Source organism: Schistocerca americana, chromosome 5, assembly GCF_021461395.2.
Source record: "Schistocerca americana isolate TAMUIC-IGC-003095 chromosome 5, iqSchAmer2.1, whole genome shotgun sequence".
NCBI lineage: Eukaryota > Metazoa > Arthropoda > Insecta > Orthoptera > Acrididae > Schistocerca > Schistocerca americana.
The window spans coordinates 717,456,658-717,478,220 of NC_060123.1; the positions used below are offsets into that span (position 1 = coordinate 717,456,658).

Below are 21,563 nucleotides of genomic sequence, written 5' to 3' on the forward strand. Positions count from 1 at the left end.
TATGTATGCTGATGACCTTCAGTTGTATCTAAGTGCGAAACCAAGCAATCTTAAGAAAGCTATTGAAAATTTCAATACTGACCTCGATGCACTATCAAAATGGGCACAGGACATAGAACTAAAACTAAACCCATATAAAATCCAAGCGGTACTTGTTGGTCACTCTAAGCTCATTAGCCCACCTGGCGGAAGACTTGAATTGTCGGGTACCTGGAGAACGTTACCTGTCATCACGTGTAGCGCCAGTAGTGTAGTGTGGGGTTAACGGTACGGCGGTGTTTCTCGTGGTTAGGGTGCGGACCCTTACTGCGCTTAGCAAAATGCTGGATGCGGAACGATGTAAAGAATTTGTACAGCATTGAGTCCTGTGAGTGGAGGAAGAGTCTGGAGGCGATGCTTATTATCATCAACACGACAGTCATAAGGCACCATCTGTCAGGCATTCCTGAAATGGACAGCCTGTCCAAAGTCCCCACCTGAAACCACTGGAACGTCTTTTACGTATTTTACACCCTGTTTTTAACGTACTTCTACCTCACAACGTTAATTTAAATTACTGGTGTCACCGAGTTGCTGCTTTGCCTGACCGTGAGCGGCGCTAGCGGCGCGTATCGATATATACCCTCGACTGCTATTACTACTCGGTCGTTATCCGTCGTAAGCCAGTTGGGGTCGCGAGTGCGGGCTGCCAGTCAGTTGGAACGCGTGTGGAGCACAGTCCGGACCTGTCAGTCGGAGAGTTGCAACGCGGCACTAGGGCAGTCGGGTTGGAGCTGTGAGGTGTGCGTCGACGTGGCTCGCCCGACCATTGCCGCCACGCATCACCTGAGCCGGGCCACGGTCTTGGTGGATCGTCGGTCGGTCGTCCTACCGGACTACGCGTTCTGTCTCGCCGATCGTTCATGAGACGGCTGTGTGTGTGTGTGTGTGTGTGTGTGTGTGTGTGTGTATGCATGTGCATCGACTCCCGGTTTGTCTTCGTGCGTGCTTAGTTACTGTTGGGTATCGTTCAGGTCTTCGAGCAAGTGTCTGTCAGGTTGTGTCTGTTGTTGTTATTTTCACTGACGACTATTTTAGACGTTGTCGGCATTCTGCGGGCAGTCGATCGGTTGGTGCGGACCAGGGGGGTGGGGGGTAACTCCGTTCGGCGTTGTCGACTGCGTCCGCTGGCGGTCCCTGTGCAGTGTCGGGGGGTGTGTGGAGCTGTCCGATCGCTACGAGCTTCGTGACTCACCGAGCCAGAATGTCAAGGTTGAGTGGTGTCTTAAGTACCGAAGCCACATCCATTCATGTTGTGTGGTTCGTTTCGGTGGTTCGCTGTTGGGGAGGTTTTCCTGTGAGCAACACCGAGTGTTTGTAGTGCTGAAATTTAGCCGCCATGCGGTGGAATTAACAATATTGGTAGACTCCACTTCAAGTGCACCTGCGGAATTTTCTGCCTTGTGGCCGTTACTGTTCTGGTTACCTGCCCTGGACACTGACGTAAATTCAGGCAGTGTTCTTTTTTGGTGGCGTTAACTACATTACCTTATTTCAAATTCAAGTGTACCAGCAGAATTTTCTGCCTTGTGGCCGTTAGTGTTCCGGTTACCTGCTCTGGCCACTAACATAATTTCAAATGGCTCTGAGCACTATGCGACTTAACTTCTGAGGTCATCAGTCGACTAGAACTTAGAACTAAGTAAACCTAACTAACCGAAGGACATCACACACATCCATTCCCGAGGCAGGATTTGAACCTGCGACCGGAGCGGTCGCTCGGCTCCAGACTGTAGCGCCTAGAACCGCACGGCCACTCCGGCCGGCTAACATAATTTCAGACAGCGTCCTTTCCTCACCTGTAGTCGCTGTCCAACACGGTGTGTAGTTTTGACAGCTTAATGCATATTTCATTGTGAATAATCACGTCAATAACAGTTCGGTCTTTGAGTTTTTATGTACTGATTGGAGGCTGGCAAGTCGTTTGGTCTACATCTACATCCATACTCTGCAAGCCACCTGACGGTGTGTGGCGGAGGATACCTTGAGTGCTTGTATATTTGCAATTTTAATTGCATGTGTTCACTCGCTTGAAATTTATCTTCTTGATTTTTAAGATTCCTTGTTTGGAGGCCTTCAGCCGTGAAAGAATTTGATTTTGAAACTCGTAAGTTTAAAGGTTCGGCTATGTGCCGTTTAGGTTTAGAGGTGTTATTAAATTACAATAAATTACAATTTTGAAGTGAAACTGACCGACACCTTCTTAGGCCCTTTCCACAATCCTAATCACCTGTTCTGCTCAGCGGTTTAGCGGGCGTATCATCGACTTTCCTCTCGCAGAGGGTTTATTGAACCACCTTCACAGTTCTCCATTATTCAAATCTCGTATAGCGCGCGCAAAGAATGAATGTCTATATCTTTCCGTACGAACTCTGAATTCCCTTTTTTTATCGTGGTGATCGTTCCTCCCTATGTAGGTCGGTGTCAACAAAATATTTTCGCATTCGGAGGAGAATATTAGTGACTGGAATTTCGTGAGAAGATTCCATCGCAACGAAAAATGCCTTTCTTTTAATGATGTCCAACCCAAATTCTGTATCATTTCCGTGACACTCTCTCCGATATTTCGCGATCATAGAAAGCGTCCTGTCTTTCTTTGAACTTTTTCGATGTACTCCGTCAGTCCTATCTGGTAAGTACCCCACACCGCGTAGCAGTATTCTAAAAGTGGACGGACAAGCGTAGTGTAGGCAGTCTCCTTAATAGGTCTGTTACATTTTCTAAGAGTCCTGCCAATAAAACGCAGTCTTTGGTTAGCCTTCCCCACAACATTTTCTGTGTGTTCCTTCCAATTTAAGTTGTTCGTAATTGTAATACCTACGTATTTAGCTGAATTTACGGCTTTTAGATTAGACTGATTTATCGTGTAACCGAAGTTTGAGTTCCTTTTAGCACTCATGTGCTCACACTTTTCGTTATTTAGGGTCAACAGCCACTTTTTGCATCATTCAGATATCTTTTCTAAATAGTTTTGCAGTTTGTTTTGATCTTCTGATGACTTTATTAGTCGATAAACGACAGCGTCATCTGCAAACAACCGAAGACGACTGCTCAGATTGCCTCTCAAATCGTTTATATAGATAAGGAACAGCAAAGGGCCTATAACACTACCTTGAGAAACGCCAGAAATTACTTCTGTTTTACTACCAACTGTGACCTCTCTGACAGGAAATCACAAATCCAGTCACATAACTGAGACGATGTTCCATAAGCACGTAATTCCACTACGAGCCGCTTGTGTGCTACTGTGTCAAAATCCTTCCGGAAACTACGGAATCGATCTGAAATCCCTCGTCAATAGCACTCAACACTTCATGTGAATAAAGAGCCAGTTGTGTTTCACAGGAACGATGTTTTCTAAACCCATGTTGACTGTGTCTCAATAGACCGTTTTATTCGAGGTAATTCATAATGTTAGAACACAATATATGTTCCAAAATCCTGTCGCATATCGACGTTAACGATATGGGCCTGTAATTTAGTGGATTACTCCTACTACCTTTCTTCAATACTGGTGTAACCTGTGCAACTTTCTAGTCTTTGGGTACGGATCTTTCGTCGAGCGAATGGTTGTATATGATTGTTAAGTATGGTGCTAATGCATCAGCATACTCCGAAAGGAACCTAATTGGTATATAGTCTGGACCTGAAGATTTGCTTTTATTAAGTGATTTGAGTTGCTTCACTACTCCGAGGATATTTACTTCTACGTTATGTTAGCAGCTGTTCTCGATTCGAATTCTGGAATATTTACTTCGTCTTCTTTTGTGAAGGCATTTCGGAAGGTTGCGTTTAATAACTCTGCTTTGGCAGCACTGTCTTCGATAGTGTATCTCCATTGCTATCGCGCAGAGAAGGCAGTGAATGAATGTTTCTTTTCGCTAACATACTTCACGTACGACCAGAATCTCTCTGGATTTTTTGCAGGTTTCGAGACAGTTTCGATGTAAAAACTTTGATAAGCATCACGCATTGAAGTCCGCGCTAAATTTGGAGCTTCTGTAAAATATCGACAAACCTGGGGATTTTTGCGTCTGTTTAAATTTGGCGTGTTTGTTTCGTTGTTTCTGCAACAGTGTTCTAACCCGTTTTGTGTACCAAGGAGGATCAGCTCCGTCCTTTGTTAATTTATTTGGTATATATCTCTCAATTGCTGCCGATACTATTTCTTTGAATTTAAGGCACATCTGGTCTACACTTATATTATTAATTTGGAATGAGTGGAGATTCTCTCAAGAAGGCGTCAAGTGAATTTTTATTCTTTGGATGTTTTACTTTTATGGATAGGTATATTTTTCGGTTATTTTTCGAGGATTTGGGGATTACAATATTCAATCTCGCTGCGACAACCCTGTGTTCACTAATCCCTGAATCGGTTTTGGTGCTCGTTATTAACTCAGGATTATTTGTTGCTAAGAGGTCAAGTGTGTTTTCACAACCATTTACAATTCGCGTGGGCTCATGAAGTAACTGCTAGAAATATTTTTCAGAGTTCGCGTTTAGCACGATTTCGGATGATGTTTTATGCGTACCTCGGTATTTTCGCCAACATATCGAGGGTAAATTAAAGCCGCCACCGAGAGTTATCGTATGAGCCGGGTACGTGTTTGAAATGAAACTCAAGTTTTCTATGAACTTTCAGCTACTGTATCACCTAAAATGGGGATGTCGATAAAAGTATCCATTTGTTATTTATTCCGGTTGCCAACAATGACCTCTGCCCATACCTAACTCACAGGAAGTGTCTACTTCAATTTCGCGACAAGTTAAACTACTTCTAACAGAAACAAACACGCCACCGCCAATCGTGTTCAGCGAATCCTCTTGAGGGAGAATGGGCTACCATTCCTCGACAGATATTTAGAAAACTCTTTAGAGGTGTGCCCAGCTGAGTTGAAGCTGTTATGAAGACGAAGAGTGGAAACATGACATATAAATGTCCGTAGTAGGTGTCTGCGTTTTTGATCGGATAGTGTGTATTAAGAGGCTGTAGGTGGCAGAACTGTTCAGGTTAAAAACTGTACAAGAAGCCTGAAATTTTAATATACCCAAAAATTAATCGAATACGTTAGTTCTAAATGGTTCTCCGAGATAAAAAGATTACCACAGTGAAGGAATTCGTGACAGGCCAAATTAAATAAAGACGGAAAGAATGTTCCCATAACACAAACATATAAAGTGATGCTGGCAGGTGTTACAGTAGCGGCAACTGTTGTTTGTCTGTAAGCAGTGACTGAGCTTACTGAAAGTACTTGCTTTTCACCATAGATCTCTGGTAGAGGAAGGAAGTGAAGATGATCTTATGGGGTACTGTGTGTTTGGTAGTAGGAATCAGAGAGAAGAAAGACTAAAGTGGTCAGCAGTAAACTTGGGCTGGTAATAGCGAATACAGTGCTCAAAAGTAGCAAGAGGAGGTGGAGTACATGGAGTATGGTCTACATCAAGATGAGGCAGAGATCTTGAAATCAATTATTGAACTGTGTCCGGTATCGTGTATAAACTCGGGCATCAATTTACTAAAAATGGAGAAAAAGGAAGAGTGACTCAGGGTATTGAAATGAAATGAGTGTATGGCATTTGTCGGCCCGGATATCGGCTTCGGAGTTCGGCCGCCGTATTGCAAGTCTTTTCAGTTGACGTCACTTCGGCGACTGAAATGGTCGCTCAATACTTGGAGGGAGATCATAATCTAATAATAATGGGGGATTGGAACGCAGCTGTGATACCAGCTCCACGTTGCATCACTTTATCTGTGACCACTCCAGCCTCCTTTGCGTAAATTAGATGAATCATTATTCTGTCGCTAAGTGTACGTGTGCCACACTTGTACGACTTGTGGGACAGGCGACTGAATGCCCGCTGCCCGCTGTGCAGGCACAACGACCTGCCGTGGAACATCCGCAAGTTCGCGCGCAACCGGCTGGCCAACCTGAGCTTCGGGCTGGACCTGCGCGCCGTGCGGCCGTGGGCGGCCAGCGCCTGGTCCCACACCGACCTGCCGCGCCTGCGCGCCGGGCAAGTCGCAGCGCAGGTGGGTCTCGCTCCAGCTCCAGCTCCAGTTCCAGCTCCAGCTCTGTCTGTCGCACAGGCCGGTGCCGCTCTCGCTCAGGGTGCAGCTGTAGACGGCCAGTCACACACTGATCTGCCGTGCTCGGGTATTGGACGAGTCGCCACGAGCTGCACTCCATTTCTGAGGTGACCGGAGAAGGAGAAATGCATTTACGCACTGCTGTTTCAGGCGCTGCACGTGAAAGTGGCAGCCAGCTGATACGCGTCACCGGAGTCGGACGGTCTTGCCGGATCTCCCGTCCTTTCCCCACTGCCTGCCCCTCCGAACACCCCCCCTGCGGGTCCGGGGTAAGAATAGGCCCGAGGTATTCCTGCCTGTCGTAAGAGGCGACTAAAAGGAGTTTCAACCATTTCGGCCTTCTATGTGATGGTCCCCCTTGGGGATTGACCTCCATTTTTCAAAATTCTACAGAAGTACGAGCCTTTTGGGGAAGGACACCTTACATGGTGTACCACTGGTCCTAAGTGCACTAAGACCTTGGCACTCAGCATTGCACCGGCGTTGTAACCATACCCACTATTCCTCAAATTGGGCCTAAACGCCTGATGGATTGTCCAAGTTACGCCCATAGTGCATCTCCATCTGCACCAGCGATCATGATGGACTTTCCATGGCACCAGAAATCCAGCACGGTAGCCAGCCCGTTGTGGTGGGGTCGTCATGTACCCTCTAGGTTGTAGCCCCCTGACAACACAGGGATCGTACTGCCGATACCTGAGCTGCATCCTCCCCACGTTGGCCAAGGAGTAGATGCCCGTCTCCTTGGGGCATCAGGACTCCCGGCAATGGTCATCCTGCCAGGTGGCCCTTGCTGCGGCTGGGTGGCGCCCGTGGGGAGAGCCCCTGGTCGGAGTGGGTGGTATCGGGGCGGACGTTTCGCAGATGAAACGTCAACACGTATCAGGTCGCTCTGCGGCCGAGTCTTTCAAAAGAAAAGGTACCGTTTCTAGTTCTGGTTCTCCTGCCCTTTCCCCCTTGGCCACTCCATGGGAGGAGGGACAGGCCCGCCGGCTTGGGGCGAAGTACTTCCCCCGCTATTTGGTCTGTTCTCGAACCGATTGGGGGACGTTCGCCACCTCCAAGCCCATGTTCTTTGTTCAGCACATTGAGGACGTCTTCGGGGAATTCGAGGCTCTCAGCAAGATGCGATCAGGGTCCGTTCTTATCAAGACCACCTCTGCCACACAGTCGGCGGCACTCCAGGCGTGCGACCGCCTAGGGGACATCCCAGTGTCCATTGTCCCGCATCTGGCACTAAATCGGACGCAGGGGGTTATTTTTCATCGTGACCTCCTGCTACAATCTGATGAGGAGCTCAGAGCCAACCTGGAGCGCCGCGGCGTGCATTTCGTCCGGCGAGTCCAGCGCGGCCCCAAAGACCGTCGCATCGACACCGGGGCCTTTATCCTCGCCTTCGAGGGGGACGTTCTCCCAGAGAAGGTAAAGGTGATGTGCTACCGGTGCGACCTTACGTCCCGCCTCCTATGCGCTGTTTTAGGTGTTTGCGCTTTGGGCACATGTCGTCCCGGTGTGAGGCTGAGCCCCTTTGTGGCGATTGTGGACGTCCTCTTCGTGAGGAACATACTCGCACCCCACCACCTCAGTGCATTAATTGTCCTGGCGTCCACTCGCCTAGATCCTCAGACTGCCCCACCTATCAGAAGGAGAAGAAGATACAAGAAATCAAAACTTTGGATCGGCTCTCTTATTCTGAGGCCAGGAAGAAGTATGACCGCCTTCATCCCGTGTCACTGACCACTTCGTTTGCCTCAGTTGTGTCCACTCCTTCCACGGTATCCTCACCCCTATCCTGTCCCCCCTCCGCCTCCTCTGCCCATCAGGGGGCTCTGCCTCCGCCTCCCAAATCCCTCCCTTCCAAATCCTCCTCCCCTGTGGCCCCCACCCCTTCTACCCCAGGGGCCACCCATCCTCCTCCTCGTCCCCCCACGCCACCTGAGAAGCGATCCTCTTCTCAGGCGTCCATCGGGGAAACGATCCGGACCCCAGCTCCCGAGGTCCGGCGTTCCAAAACGGACCCCGCGCGTGAGGACCTTCTTCGGGTCCAGCCCATCATCCCTGTGCCTCCTCGGCCTTCCAAGAAGGCCTCCAAGAAGAAGTCTCTATCCCCCTCTCCACCCCGGCGCGTTTCGTCTGATGCTTCATCCCTGAGTCACTGCTCCCGGCCGTCCTCAGTTTCGCCGGGACACTCTGCTGCCAGGCGCTCCGCCGGCCTTTCGTCGGCAAATGATGCGGCCCCTCCTACACAATCAGGGACAGCAGCCGCAGCTGGCGACGAGTCGATGGAACGGATCCGCCTCCCGTCGGTTGTAGCGTTGTTCCCTCGCAACCTGGCCCTCCGCGGCCATCGAGGTGACCAGCTCTTCCCCGTCTCGTTCCCCCAACTTTTTGACTAGCAATGGCGTTGTTTCATTGGAACATAAGAGGTATTCGATCTAATCGGGAGGAATTACAACTGCTCCTCCGCCTGCACTGTCCGCTCGTCCTTGGTCTCCAGGATACCAAGTTGCGCCCGACTGACCGTATTGCCTTTTCCCACTATACCTCGGAGCGGTATGACCTCACCCCTGTGGACGGTATCCCAGCTCATGGTGGGGTCACGTTGCTCGTTCGGGACGATGTCTATTACCATCCCATCCCATTGACCACCCCACTCCAAGCAATAGCTATCCGCATTACTCTTTCTGCTTTTACTTTTTCAGTTTGTACCATCTACACTCCACCGTCATCTGCTGTTAGTCGGGCTGACATGATGCACCTGATCGTTCAGCTTCCCCCGCCGTTATTGTTTGGCGACTTCAATGCCCATCATCCCCTTTGGGGCTCTCCTGCATCCTGTCAAAGAGGCTCACTCTTGGCGGATATCTTCAACCATCTCAATCTTGTCTGCCTCAATACCGGCGCCCCGACTTTCCTCTCGGACTCTACTCATACGTACTCCCACTTGGACCTCTCGATCTGTTCTACCACTCTTGCCCGTCGGTTCGAGTGGTATGTCCTTTCTGACACCTATTCGAGCGACCACTTCCCCTGTGTCGTTCATCTCCTGCACCACACCCCATCCCCACGTCCTTCGAGCTGGAACATACCGAAAGCTGACTGGGGACTTTACTCCTCCCTGGCGACCTTTCCGGACCACGATTTTCCCAGTTGTGACAGTCAGGTCGAATACCTCATGGCTGTTATTATCAATGCTGCCGAACGTTCCATACCTCGTACTACTTCTTCTTCACGTCGCGTTTCCGTCCCCTGGTGGAACGAGGCTTGTAGGGACGCTATCCGTGCTCGACGACGTGCTTTACGCACCTTTCGCCGCCATCCTACGTTGGCGAATTGTATTGAATACAAACGACTCCGAGCGCAATGCCGTAGAGTCATCAAAGACAGCAAAAAAGCTTGTTGGGCCTCTTTCACGAGCTCCTTTACCAGTTTTACTCCCTCTTCCGTCGTTTGGGGTAGCCTGCGCCGGCTGTCGGGCATTAAGGCCCACTCCTCGGTACCTGGCCTGACCTCAGGTAATGAGGTCCTTGTTGATCCTGTGGCTGTCTCCAACGCCTTTGGCCGCTTTTTCGCGGAGGTTTCAAGCTCCGCCCATTACCATCCTGCCTTCCTTCCCAGGAAAGAGGCAGACGAGCCTCGGCGACCTTCCTTCCACTCGCTGAATCTGGAAACTTACAATGCCCCCTTTACTATGCGGGAACTCGAACGTGCGCTTGCACTGTCCCGGTCCTCTGCTCCGGGGCCAGATGCCATTCACGTTCAGATGCTGGCACACCTTTCTCCGGCGGGCAAAAGCTTCCTTCTTCGTACCTACAATCGCGTCTGGACCGAAGGTCAAGTCCCCATGCGTTGGCGTGACGCCGTTGTTGTTCCTATACCCAAACCCGGGAAGGATAGACACCTTCCTTCTAGTTACCGCCCCATTTCTCTTACAAGCTGTGTCTGTAAGGTGATGGAGCACACGGTTAATGCTCGGTTAGTTTGGATTCTTGAATCTCGACGACTACTTACTAATGTCCAATGCGGCTTTCGTCGCCGCCGCTCTGCTGTTGACCACCTTGTGACCTTGTCGACATTCATCATGAACAACATTTTGCGAAGGCACCAAACGGTAGCCGTGTTCTTCGACTTGGAGAAGGATTATGATACCTGTTGGAGAGGAGGTATCCTCCGCACTATGCACAAGTGGGGCCTACGCGGTCGTCTGCCCCTTTTTATTGATTCCTTTTTAACGGATCGACAGTTCAGGGTACGTGTGGGTTCCATATTGTCCGACGTCTTCCTCCAGGAGAACGGAGTGCCTCAGGGCTCCGTCTTGAGCGTAGCCCTTTTTGCCATCGCGATCAATCCAATTATGGATTGCATTCCACCTAATGTCTCAGGCTCTCTCTTTGTCGATGACTTCGCGATCTACTGCAGTGCCCAGAGAACATGCCTCCTGGAGCGCTGCCTTCAGCGTTGTCTAGACAGCCTCTACTCATGGAGCGTGGCAAATGGCTTCCGGTTCTCTGAAGAGAAGACGGTTTGTATCAACTTTTGGCGATATAAAGCGTTCCTTCCGCCATTCTTACATCTCGGTCCCGTTGTTCTCCCATTCGTGGACACAACTAAGTTTCTAGGGCTCACGTTGGACAGGAAACTGTGTTGGTCTCCACATGTCTCTTATTTGGCGGCCCGTTGTACACGTTCCCTTAATGTCCTCAGAGTTCTTAGCGGTTCATCTTGGGGAGCGGATCGCACTGTCCTCCTTCGCTTGTATCGGTCCATAGTCCGATCGAAGCTGGATTATGGGAGCTTCGTCTACTCGTCCGCTCGGTCATCCCTCTTACGCCGGCTCAACTCCATCCACCATCGGGGGATACGTCTTGCGACCGGAGCCTTCTACACTATTCCTGTCGAGAGTCTTTATGCTGAAGCTGCCGAGTTACCATTGACCTACCGGCGCGACATACTGCTGTGTCGGTATGCCTGCCGGCTGTTGTCTATGCCCAAACACCCCTCTTACAAGTCCTTCTTCGCCGATTCTCTCGACCGTCAGTACGGGTTTTATGTGTCTGCCCTGCTGCCCCCCGGAGTCCGCTTCCGTCGCCTGCTTCGACAATTGGATTTTGCCCTCCCTACCACCTTCAGAGAGGGTGAGAGCCCGACACCACCTTGGCTCCAGGCTCCGGTTTGTATTTATCTCGACCTCAGCTCACTCCCGAAGGAGTGTACTCCGGCTGCAGTGTATTGCTCACGGTTTGTCGAACTTCGTGCTCGACTTGCCGGTCACACCTTTATTTACACCGATGGCTCCAAAACTGACGATGGTGTCGGCTGTGCCTTTGTCGTCGGGGCCGCCACCTTTAAATACCGGCTCCTTGACCAATGTTCCAGCTTTACGGCCGAGCTTTTTGCTCTCCATCAGGCCGTTCAGTATGCCCGCCGCCACCGCCATTCATCGTATGTACTCTGCACTGACTCACTCAGTGCTCTTCAGAGCCTTGGGGCTCCTTATCCGGTCCATCCCTTGATTCAACGGATACAGCAGTCCCTCCATTCTTTCGCTGATAATGGCGGTTCTGTCAGCTTTCTGTGGGTTCCCGGACATGTAGGAGTGCCTTGGAATGAGGCTGCGGATGCTGCAGCCAAGGCTGCAGTCCTCCAGCCTCGGCCAGCCTCCCATTGTGTCCCGTCATCTGACGTTTGTGGGGATGTATGTAAGAGGCTTGTGTCCTTGTGGTGGGATGCTTGGTCATCCCTCCAAGGAAACAAGCTCCGGGCAGTAAAACCGCTCCCAACTGCTTGGACAACTTCCTCCCGACCATCTCGGCGCGAGGAGGTCCTTCTGACCAGGTTGCGGATTGGGCATTGCCGGTTTAGCCACCGCTACCTGCTCTCCGGTGATCCATCCCCGCAGTGCCCTTGTGGTCAGGCATTAACGGTGCGCCATGTTTTATTGTCGTGTCCCCGTTTTAGTCAATTTCGTGTTGTCCTGTCCCTGCCATCTACCTTACCGGATGTTTTAGCTGATGACGCTCGAGCAGCTGCTCGTATTCTGCGTTTTATAACTTTAACTGGCTTGACCAAAGACATTTAACCTTTTTACTTATTTAATCTGCATCTTTGTCAGGTCCTTCTGGTGTCCCCCCATCCCCTTGAGTTTTAGCAGATTCCATGTGCTCTAACACCAGTGACTGGGCGCTAATGACCTCAGCAGTTGAGCGCCCTTAAACCCTACAAAAAAAAAAAAAAAATCTCCGAACACCCTTGCAGTTGATTTAGCTGCTTCAGCTGGTGACAGGGGTGTGAATGCATCGAGTTCTGAGACTTACTAAACAGCAGTCATAGTGCTATCTTCGGCCAAAAGTCATTATACTGACCCGCCCTTTTCACAATACTGATTTCAGTTTAAAACACCTGCTTTGTGTATGCTCACATGACTGCATTAACTTCCCGCACATGACCAGCCAGCGAGTCATAGGTGGTGCAGTGAAATTGATGATGTACTTACTTGCCCTCGTATTGATGTTAGCTAAAACCTCTCAGGTATAAAGCGGCATCTTTTCTACCAGCTATCCCTGCATTTTGAACCCCTAGCCTGTGCGTGTAATGTGTAGGTGATTTCATTACTTTGTTCCTGAAAGTTATTAGCGAATGAAGTATTCTCTTCTTTCAAAGCTCAAATTTTCAAGTCTGATTTTGCACCTGGTGCATCTAATATCGCGCTCTGCAGCCGAATAAAGAGTGCATGTATTGCGTTAGCGGCAACAACCCATTCTTATCGACGTTAGTGGTTATGGCGGTGATGTGCATTGGCTCCTGCGATGTTGTTGGTTATCGTCGTGCTGGCCTCTGGGGAGAGGATGGAAATGGGTTGTGAGCCAGCAACAGCTGGTGCGGCACAGCGGTGGTTCCCGATTTGGCAGTGGTGCGGGCGAATCGACTGCCCGGGTGGACGTGAGAGCAGACTCGGAAGGACAGAGGGTGGCCGACCTCTCCTTTTCAATCTGCGTCGTGACCTCCCTCGTGGCTATTATGTTTGCAAATAATACCAAAAGATAAAATTTTTCTTCCTGAGCAAGTTAACCTCTGAAAAGGAATGGTCGCCAACCGTGGGGAAGCCTAGGTATGCTGAGAACAGTTTTTAGTACTGGCAACGATTGTGGCTGGGGCCAAATTCGGCGAGAAGATAGTACGCGTTGTCCCTTCTTCCGCATTGCGCAGGGAGTCTCAGATTGCTGCCTTCGCTGTCTCTGCTTCTGGGAGAAATCTGTGTTATGTCCTGTCCCTGTCGCGAAGTCTCTTAATTTTGGAGTTAGTCCTTCAGTAACTGTTGCTTCCTTCCATAACGTCATATACGCAAATTCCTTATTTGGAGAGAATTCTATAGCCTTATAAAAATACTGGCATGGATCGGATGGTTACGGAACGAAAGTTGAGGTAGGTTTCATTATGAGCCACTAATGGACAAAGCCGAATTTTTAACGAAAACAGCAACGTTGCACATGAGAAAATTTATGAACTGCATAAGTATTACAGAGATACAGTTGCTTACATCAGCACCTAGCAGTAAAAACCGAACGAAAAGCTTTCACAAGAGACAAAATCTGATCGAATTTTAAGTGCACGCGGTGGACATTTAAACAGACAGAGTTGCAAATATTCGTCGCAAGAGATGGAGTAGCTTGTTGCCCTTATCTGCTTATCGGCAGCATACAGGTGGAAAGCGCGTCACAGCGTCGACCTCAGGCGTGGGTGGTTTCGACTTTCGGATTCCTTGATGCTATTGTCTCGGGACAGAATTAATAGCAAGGCTGTACTCTGTAAGTCTGGAGCCAAGGCAATGGACGTCGGAGTATACTGTTATCTAGCGTAGTGGCAGCCTGTTGCGGCAAAGGGTGAATCTGCCATGGCCAGAGAACAGGGAGTGGCTGAGACACGACTGAGCAACGAATTAAACGGGGACCGGTGCCCGTGGCTGTTTCGCGACTTGTGTAGCGCGTTTCCACGGCTCAAAACGAAGTCAGCGCTGCCAACTGTGCAGGGAAGCGGCAGTGGCCGGCCTGCCTGTGTTACGTGACGGTGGCGAGAGCGTTTGAAAGCTCTACTGTTGCCCTCTCCACGCGGCGCCAACACGAAGACAGAAATACTGACCACGCACTACATTTCAACGGAAACAGATTTCCCCAAGTGCGAACGCCGTAATGGCATTTTCAATAAAAGTTATTTACGGTAATAATATAATTATTTTGGTATCCCCGTGTGACAGTCCTGTGTCTCCACAACACACTAGCAATTTGAGTAACTCATTTGCAGGGAGACATTCGTATATTACATTTATGCATTAGCCTAACGAACAAGCAATCGACCCGTGACTGTGTTCGCTTCATTTTTAATTTAATCGTTTGACATACCTTTCATTGATTTATGAAAGGCTTCTCCCCTGCACGACTTGCATGTAATGTTTGACTTGGCATCCCCAACATGAGCGTCAGTCGTTATGGGAAAAAGAGTCTGATTTACGGGTCTTCCCACACATAAATCGCGAATGGAACGGAGAACGGCAGTCTTACGTTTTCTGTTGTCCGCCAAACCCAGTTACGTTGCTTGCATGGTATTAACACATGCTGCCTGACAAAAAAGATGACGCATTAAGAAGTCACGGTCAAACGTCATTGTAACTTCATACATGTACACACAATCGACGATTATCTAAATGATTAGTGCTGCAATTCTCTGTAACAGCTAAAACAGCTTAGTGCTTAGTGTTGTTCGTGTTTAGTGTTGTTACCGTGCTTAGAAGTTTCTGTATCCCGGGTGAAGCTGCGATTTTGTAAACGTGTCTGTGGAAATGAATCTCCTTAGTTCTGCAGAACGCTTTTTGTTTTCGCCTATAGCTGTTTGCACTTCACTGTTGAAAGCTGTCAAAAGCGACGACAGGTGTCAGTTTTCGTTAAGTTGATTCGATCGTAGGAGTATCTTAGCAGTATAGATTAAGCCTTTCTTGAGCACAAAAAACCTTATTTAGAACACAAAGCTAAAGTCTGAAGTTCCGAAATGTTTTCATGAAGGATATTGAGTATAAAAATCGGACAGAAATGAACGAACTGACGGAACGACAGACAAAATATGAGCCTTACATAAACTTTTTATTACTGAAGCGTGCCGTTTTTACCGGGCAACACTGCGAATTTCTGTTTAACGTAAAATCTTTAAAACGAGATGAAATATGAAACCTGTTCTATGGTTACGTGACCTAACTAAAGCATAAAATCTATTTTCGAACCACTTTTCCAGAGTAATGCGGATATCATTAAGTCAATTAATATACGTTGCTGAAATAAGATAAGTCTATTTCATATTACACATGTCTGTATTTCTGCTTCAATTGTGTTTTCTGTATACTACGTAAATATTGCAAGTATTTTGATTGTCATTGAACTGGTAGTGAAGAGTTAGTTTTATCCATCATTTGATGCTTCTGATGGCTGTCCTATGCCAGTTGTTGGGTTACTGTGACGTTATCGATTACTTGGTGTCGATATCAACACCACGCGTATTGAAACAAAAGTGTCTAAGTATAGTCATATCGGTAACCTCGCATCGTCCTCTGTTGATTTAACATGCTACTAACACATGAGGCCGTTGAGTGGTGAAGAACTGCTTTGTTATCTACCTGACTGTCGGAGTGTGACCAAAGTAATGTTTCCTTCTTGTGTACTTTTAATTTCGTCATCCGTCGAACGTATATAAACTTGTAGTAGAATAAAGGCTTACAAGATTCACAGCAGATATTGGTTCTCAAGCTTCCTCGATCGATTTACGATTGCATTGGATTCTGTAATGTCTAAAGGGATGTGGTTCACATTCTGATAACTGAATTCGTGTCACGGGAATAAGCAAGAACGGCAAAAGCATATATGATGTTCTGAAAATGCTGCAAGGAACAGAAGACACGGAAAGGAGGTTCGTAACAATGTAGGTTAAAGAAGCTGGTGATAACATGAGAAACAACGAAAAGGCTATGCAGCAACGAAATACCCGTCGTTTGTTTTATGTATCACAAAGAAAAAGAGATTAAGGTAATGTGGTCGCTCAACTGTAATAATCTAATTATCTTCAAAGGAAAGCTTTAGAGACTTATTAACCAGTTATGGTTCACAGCTCGTGCCCATTTCGATCGTAGCTGCCGATGTCGTGGTGTTAACGTGCATAGGTCATGCATGGGTTTTTGGCTACGGAGGCACATCGTTAGGAATGTTCGGTGCACTGTGTGTTCAGACAGATTTTTACTCTGCCCAGCATTAAAGTCTGACGTTCGTTCAGCCACAGTTTGCCGCCTGTCTTGTTTTACAAGTCTGCCTAGTCAACGGCGTCCGACATCCAGCTCCACTACATCTGGATGTGGTTTCAGCTTGTTTTCACCACGTGTTGAAGATACCCACCACAGCCGATCACAAACACACGACACGTTGTGCAGTTTCCGACATGCTCGCGCCGAGCCTCCGCGCCATTACAATCTGCTCTCGGCGAAAGTCAGACAGAAGGCGCGCCTTCCACGTTCTGCACACGGACAGTACGCTCACTGACGCCACAGGCACGGTGTGTGTGTGTGTGTGTGTGTGTGTGTGTGTGTGTGTGTGTGTGTGTGTGTGTACGCCTGACTGGCAGTCTTTCCTCGCCCAGGCGACGCTGCTGTCGCCTGGACGGGTATATATCGACAGCAGGTGGGCGTTCATGATGTTCTGACTGGTCAGCGTGTACTGCATACGTATATTTTCTTGTCTGTACTAACTGTTTCATTCATGAAACATTCTATAACTATATTCGTTAACATATGGCGTGTCGAACAGATGGCGTGTGTTCCAGAGAGCTATGAATTGGATCTTTTTATTGATATAACTAAAATGTTCTTTGTCCTGGATGTTTTATGCTTACCTATTTTATCATTATATACTTGGGCTTTCTTAATACATGCAGTGTATATGAGGGAAAACGCAATGTTGCACACTATTTTACAGTTGTTACTGGAGACCGGAGTAGATGCATTTGCATGTTGCACATGCATTTGAATATGTGGCTCCTTTTCACCAGTTATTGCATATTTCAACTAAAAACTAGTCACGATGCATATTTTCGCTCTATGTTTACAATATTTTAAAAATTTAGACAGGCTCTCTAGCTCGATCTAGTTTTGATGTCTCACAGATTGACCGCGACCTAGAACTGCGTGCCATGGCTAACCGAGAGAACACTGCCTAGTGAAATCATTACAGTGGAGGAACAGGAACAGGCAGACAAGAGTCTGACCCCGCGCCCCCGATTAATCCCCTCCGCTGTCATACCGTACTCGTCGACAACAATTAAATTAAACTACGCAAGCTTATAGTCGCACGTCTATTTTTCAGTTTAGCTTTCTATTTTCTTATACGCAGTTGAACCTGTTTACGACGTGTAGTGTGTAACATGTTGACGCCATGCCACAGGAGAAACGAAACGTCGTTTCGTGGATAGCTGACCATCCTGGAATATTGATATATGACGGAATTGTTTTATATTGTTCAGTTTGCGAGAAAAACGTATCGTGCAAAAAAAAGTTTCAAATAGACCAGTATGTCAAGACAAGTCTTCATATCGCACGAATACGGAAGAAAGCACCAACAACAACTTCTGATAACAGCAAGTTACAGTAGCAGGGATTTGTCCAAAGCTAACCAAAAAAGTCGTTTTAACATGGACATATGTGAAGCATTTATTGCAAGCAATATTATTCTTCACAATCTTAAAAAACCCTGTTTTCAGCGGCTTCCTGCATATCAAAATATACCACATGAATCAATAATGCGTAAAAATTACATACCGACAATTTACGTAAACGTTCTGGAAGAAACACGCAATGAACTCAAGGACAGTATTAACTGGTTTTCAGTTGACGAAGCTACTGACACTTATCGTCGTTACATTGCAAATTTAATTGTTGGTGCTTTAAAAGAAGAGCCTTCTTCTTCCTATTAAGCAGCCTGCAAAGAACTGGAAAAACTAAATCATTCTACGATCGTCAGATTTGTCGACGAGGGTATTAGAAAAATATTTCCAGAATCTTCTGCACCTGAAAGGGTTGTTGTTTTTATTTCAGATGCTGCTCCCTATATGATCAAAGCAGGAAAAGCCCTCCGAGGATTTTATCCCAATTTGATTCATGTGACGTGCTTTGCCCATGGAGTACATCGCCTTGCTGAAGAAGTACTTTCCACGTTTTTTAATGTAATTAAACTGATTTCTTCCACAAAGAAAGCGCTCCTAAAGGCTCCTGCTCGCATCAAGACCTACAAGAAAACACTACCAAATGTGCCTCTACCTCCCGAATCAGTGGTAACTCGTTGGGGTGCGTGGGTCGAAGCTCTGCTGTCTTCGAAGCCATTAACGGGGCAGAGGCTTCGGCAGTTTGCCAGTGCAAGTAAGCTTTTAATGATTCCGGTATTAAGAATGACATTGCTGTGATTAGCATTCATTTTTCCCAGATATCTGCAAGTATGAAAAAGCTTGAAACTCAAGGTTAGGCGTGGAATGAATCTGTTCAGCTAATGAATAAAATTATTCCAGTGAACCCCTCATTGCCGGAGGTGTTCCCAAGAAAACTTAAAGAAAAGTTTGAAAACATTTTACACAATAACCCAGGCTTTGAACCCTTGTGCCAATTTGATAGTTTTATTAAAGGGGCGGATAAGTTTTACCATAAACAAATTCAAATACTGCCCATTTATCTTAGTTGATGTAGAACGGTCCTTTTCTGCTTACAAAAATGTTTTGAATGATCGAAGAGACAATTTTACTACCGAACATTTGGAACAGTACTCGGTCGTTTGTTTACAAAAATAGAAAAATGTAAAATAAATTTTAAATTTGGCTTTGGTCCAATAGCATTAATTAAAATTTAATGCTGTTCAAAAATATCACAATTGTATGTTGTTTTTTAAACAAAATGTTACGGAGTTTTTGAGCTGCGCGCAATATATCTCGAAGTTTGTGCTGTACATATCGATTGTTTCGCATCCCCTTGTTACCGACGACAATGGCAAAGAAGCAACAATTCTTGAAAAACGGTATGCGCCCCCATTTTGCAAATATTTAGAAAGTAACCCCCGAAGCACCCTCTTCCTAACCTCTACCAGAACGTATTCAGAAGATATCAGCGTCCTAAATGTACCGGTTTTTCGCGTGGCCGGAGCTCTTCCTCGTAATTGATATGCACAGGTTCGGCTTTGAGATATAATGCACTCAGTAACTACCATTTTTTTATTGTTTGATCTTGCGTGTTTCGACACTTTTCATGCATTTTTAAGCAGTTTTCATGCCTATTTGCGCGCATATTTTAAGGTTTTTATGATGTATATAATCCAGTCTCTAGTTATTACACACTTTAATTTGTTTTCGAGAAATAGAAAATCATTTTTATTTTCCTTCACGAACAACGTTGAATTTGTGCAGTTGCGCACCTGAAACATTCTGTTTTTTGTGTTTGTATTGCAGAAATAAGAACCTTATTTTGAGAAAATACAAAAAAAAAAAAAGGTTCAGATAGCTCTGAGCACTATGGGATTTAACTTCTGACGTCATCAGTCCCCTAGAACTTAGAACTACTTAAACCTAACTAACCTAAGGACATCACACACATCCATGCTCGAGGCAGGATTCGAACCTGCGATCGAAACGGTCGCGCGGTTCCAGACTGGTAGCACCTAGAACCGCTCGGCCACCTCGGCCGGCCAGAAAGTACAATAACGGAGGTCAAAACACGTAGTGTTCACTGCAATACAATGTGCAATAGCCGCGGCATAAGATCCGGAAAAATTTAAGGCTATTCTTGTTGCAGTTACGCTAAACATGTACTGTTAGTTTAACTTTTCTGTCCTCCAAGTTAGGCGTTTTGTCAAACAGGCGTAAAAATCATTTGTTCACTTGTACTTGCTCGCAGAAATTTCGTTTTTCGGCCAGTATACAATGTCACAAGTCAAATAGTCTTCCGTCTTCGCACTTTTTACTGGCAGAATTTTATCACTCAAGATAGAGGAAATTGTAATGTTATCTCGATTTCTTTTCCCAGAACCTCTCCGCTTTTTTGCAATGTTCTGAGAAATCCATTGTTGCTGTACGTTATGACTTTTCCTTCCCTTTAGTGCAGTACGGTTGTCAGATAAAATGTGTATCCAGACATGCTCAGTTATTTTGAATGAATCTCTGTGCAGGCCATGGTATCGTGCTCTAAAATCCCTGAAGTCCTCTAGTTCCATCTTCCTGAGAAGGAACCCGTTGTCTCTGGCGTCGGCAATGACGGGAATCCAGTTTTATGGATTAAAGGATACTTTATTCCTCTCTATAAGCGAAAAATCTCCATCACATGGTAGGAAATTATGAACTGTTATGAGGAATTTGTCGGATAGAGCAGTTAAATATTTATGGATGGTCAGATTTCGGAAAAGTGTCATAATATTTTAAAAATCTCTCACAAACAGATCTTATACTTAAATTTTCCCGTGAGGCATCTCTTCTTTATCTACGATAAAGATCGAAGGAGAAGAAATGAATTAAAATTTGTGCTGCGGCCGGGACTCCACCCTGGTTCTCTTTGCTTACGAGACTGAAGTGCTAACCGTTACTCCACCACAGCACAATGATGAACATTCCTAGTCTGCGTAAACCATTTGTGCTGGCCACTGATGCAGCGTATATATTCATTGTGAGAACCCCTTCTGCATCAACTAAAGCCTGGAGGCAGCGCACTGAAGCGCCGATACTGGTAGCTACACAATAAATAAGATCATAAAGACGGCTGCAGGCGCTTCATTTTCTTACAACAGTGAACGGCCGGGATCCCCATGGCCTTCAGTCAAAACGATGGACATACAAAAATCAACGATGTTTAGGCTTACGTTCAAACTAAAATCTTGTGCAAAAAGATCAAAACATTCCAGTTTCGTTGTTTTTTCCTGAATGCCGACCTTCACTTTGTGTAACGCAATGTACAGACACTTCCGAGACATTCTGTAAAAACACTGGAAACCTTCGGGACATACGCTCAGTTCTTTCATTACGTCGATTGCGCCATACTTCTTGCTTTCTTCAACCGTAAAGGATGTACCCAGTATTTGCCTACCATTTATGAGTTACAGAAGACCCAGTGGATGAATATACTCGCCGGATGAAGACGCCGTGCTGGGCCTGCCTCGGCAGCGCCTCTGCTCGCGTCACGCCACGTCACGTCGCCGCCACGCCCCTCACTCGCCGCCCCACCGTTCTGTGAGAGCTGCTCCCTGCGTGAACGGCTAGCGCAACGACTGCCGTACGTCCACATTAATCGAGAATGTCGCGAGGTTTCACTCTTTGTCCCGGTGTCCCAGAAAGGCTGAACTGGGACGCTATATGTTCCGATTTTCAAGCAAGAGAACCGAAGATT

At 47.0% G+C, this 21,563-nt stretch overlaps 1 protein-coding gene across 1 annotated transcript in view; it reads left to right on the forward strand.

Annotated features, from left to right (window-relative positions):
* Window positions 1-21,563, forward strand: part of LOC124616657 (dipeptidase 1-like) — a 181,702-nt gene that overhangs the window by 45,159 nt on the left and 114,980 nt on the right. Inside the window, exon 3 of the mRNA XM_047144985.1 lies at window positions 5,884-6,070. Within this exon, the coding sequence (XP_047000941.1) occupies window positions 5,884-6,070 (187 nt within the window). The remainder of the gene's footprint in view (window positions 1-5,883; window positions 6,071-21,563) is intronic.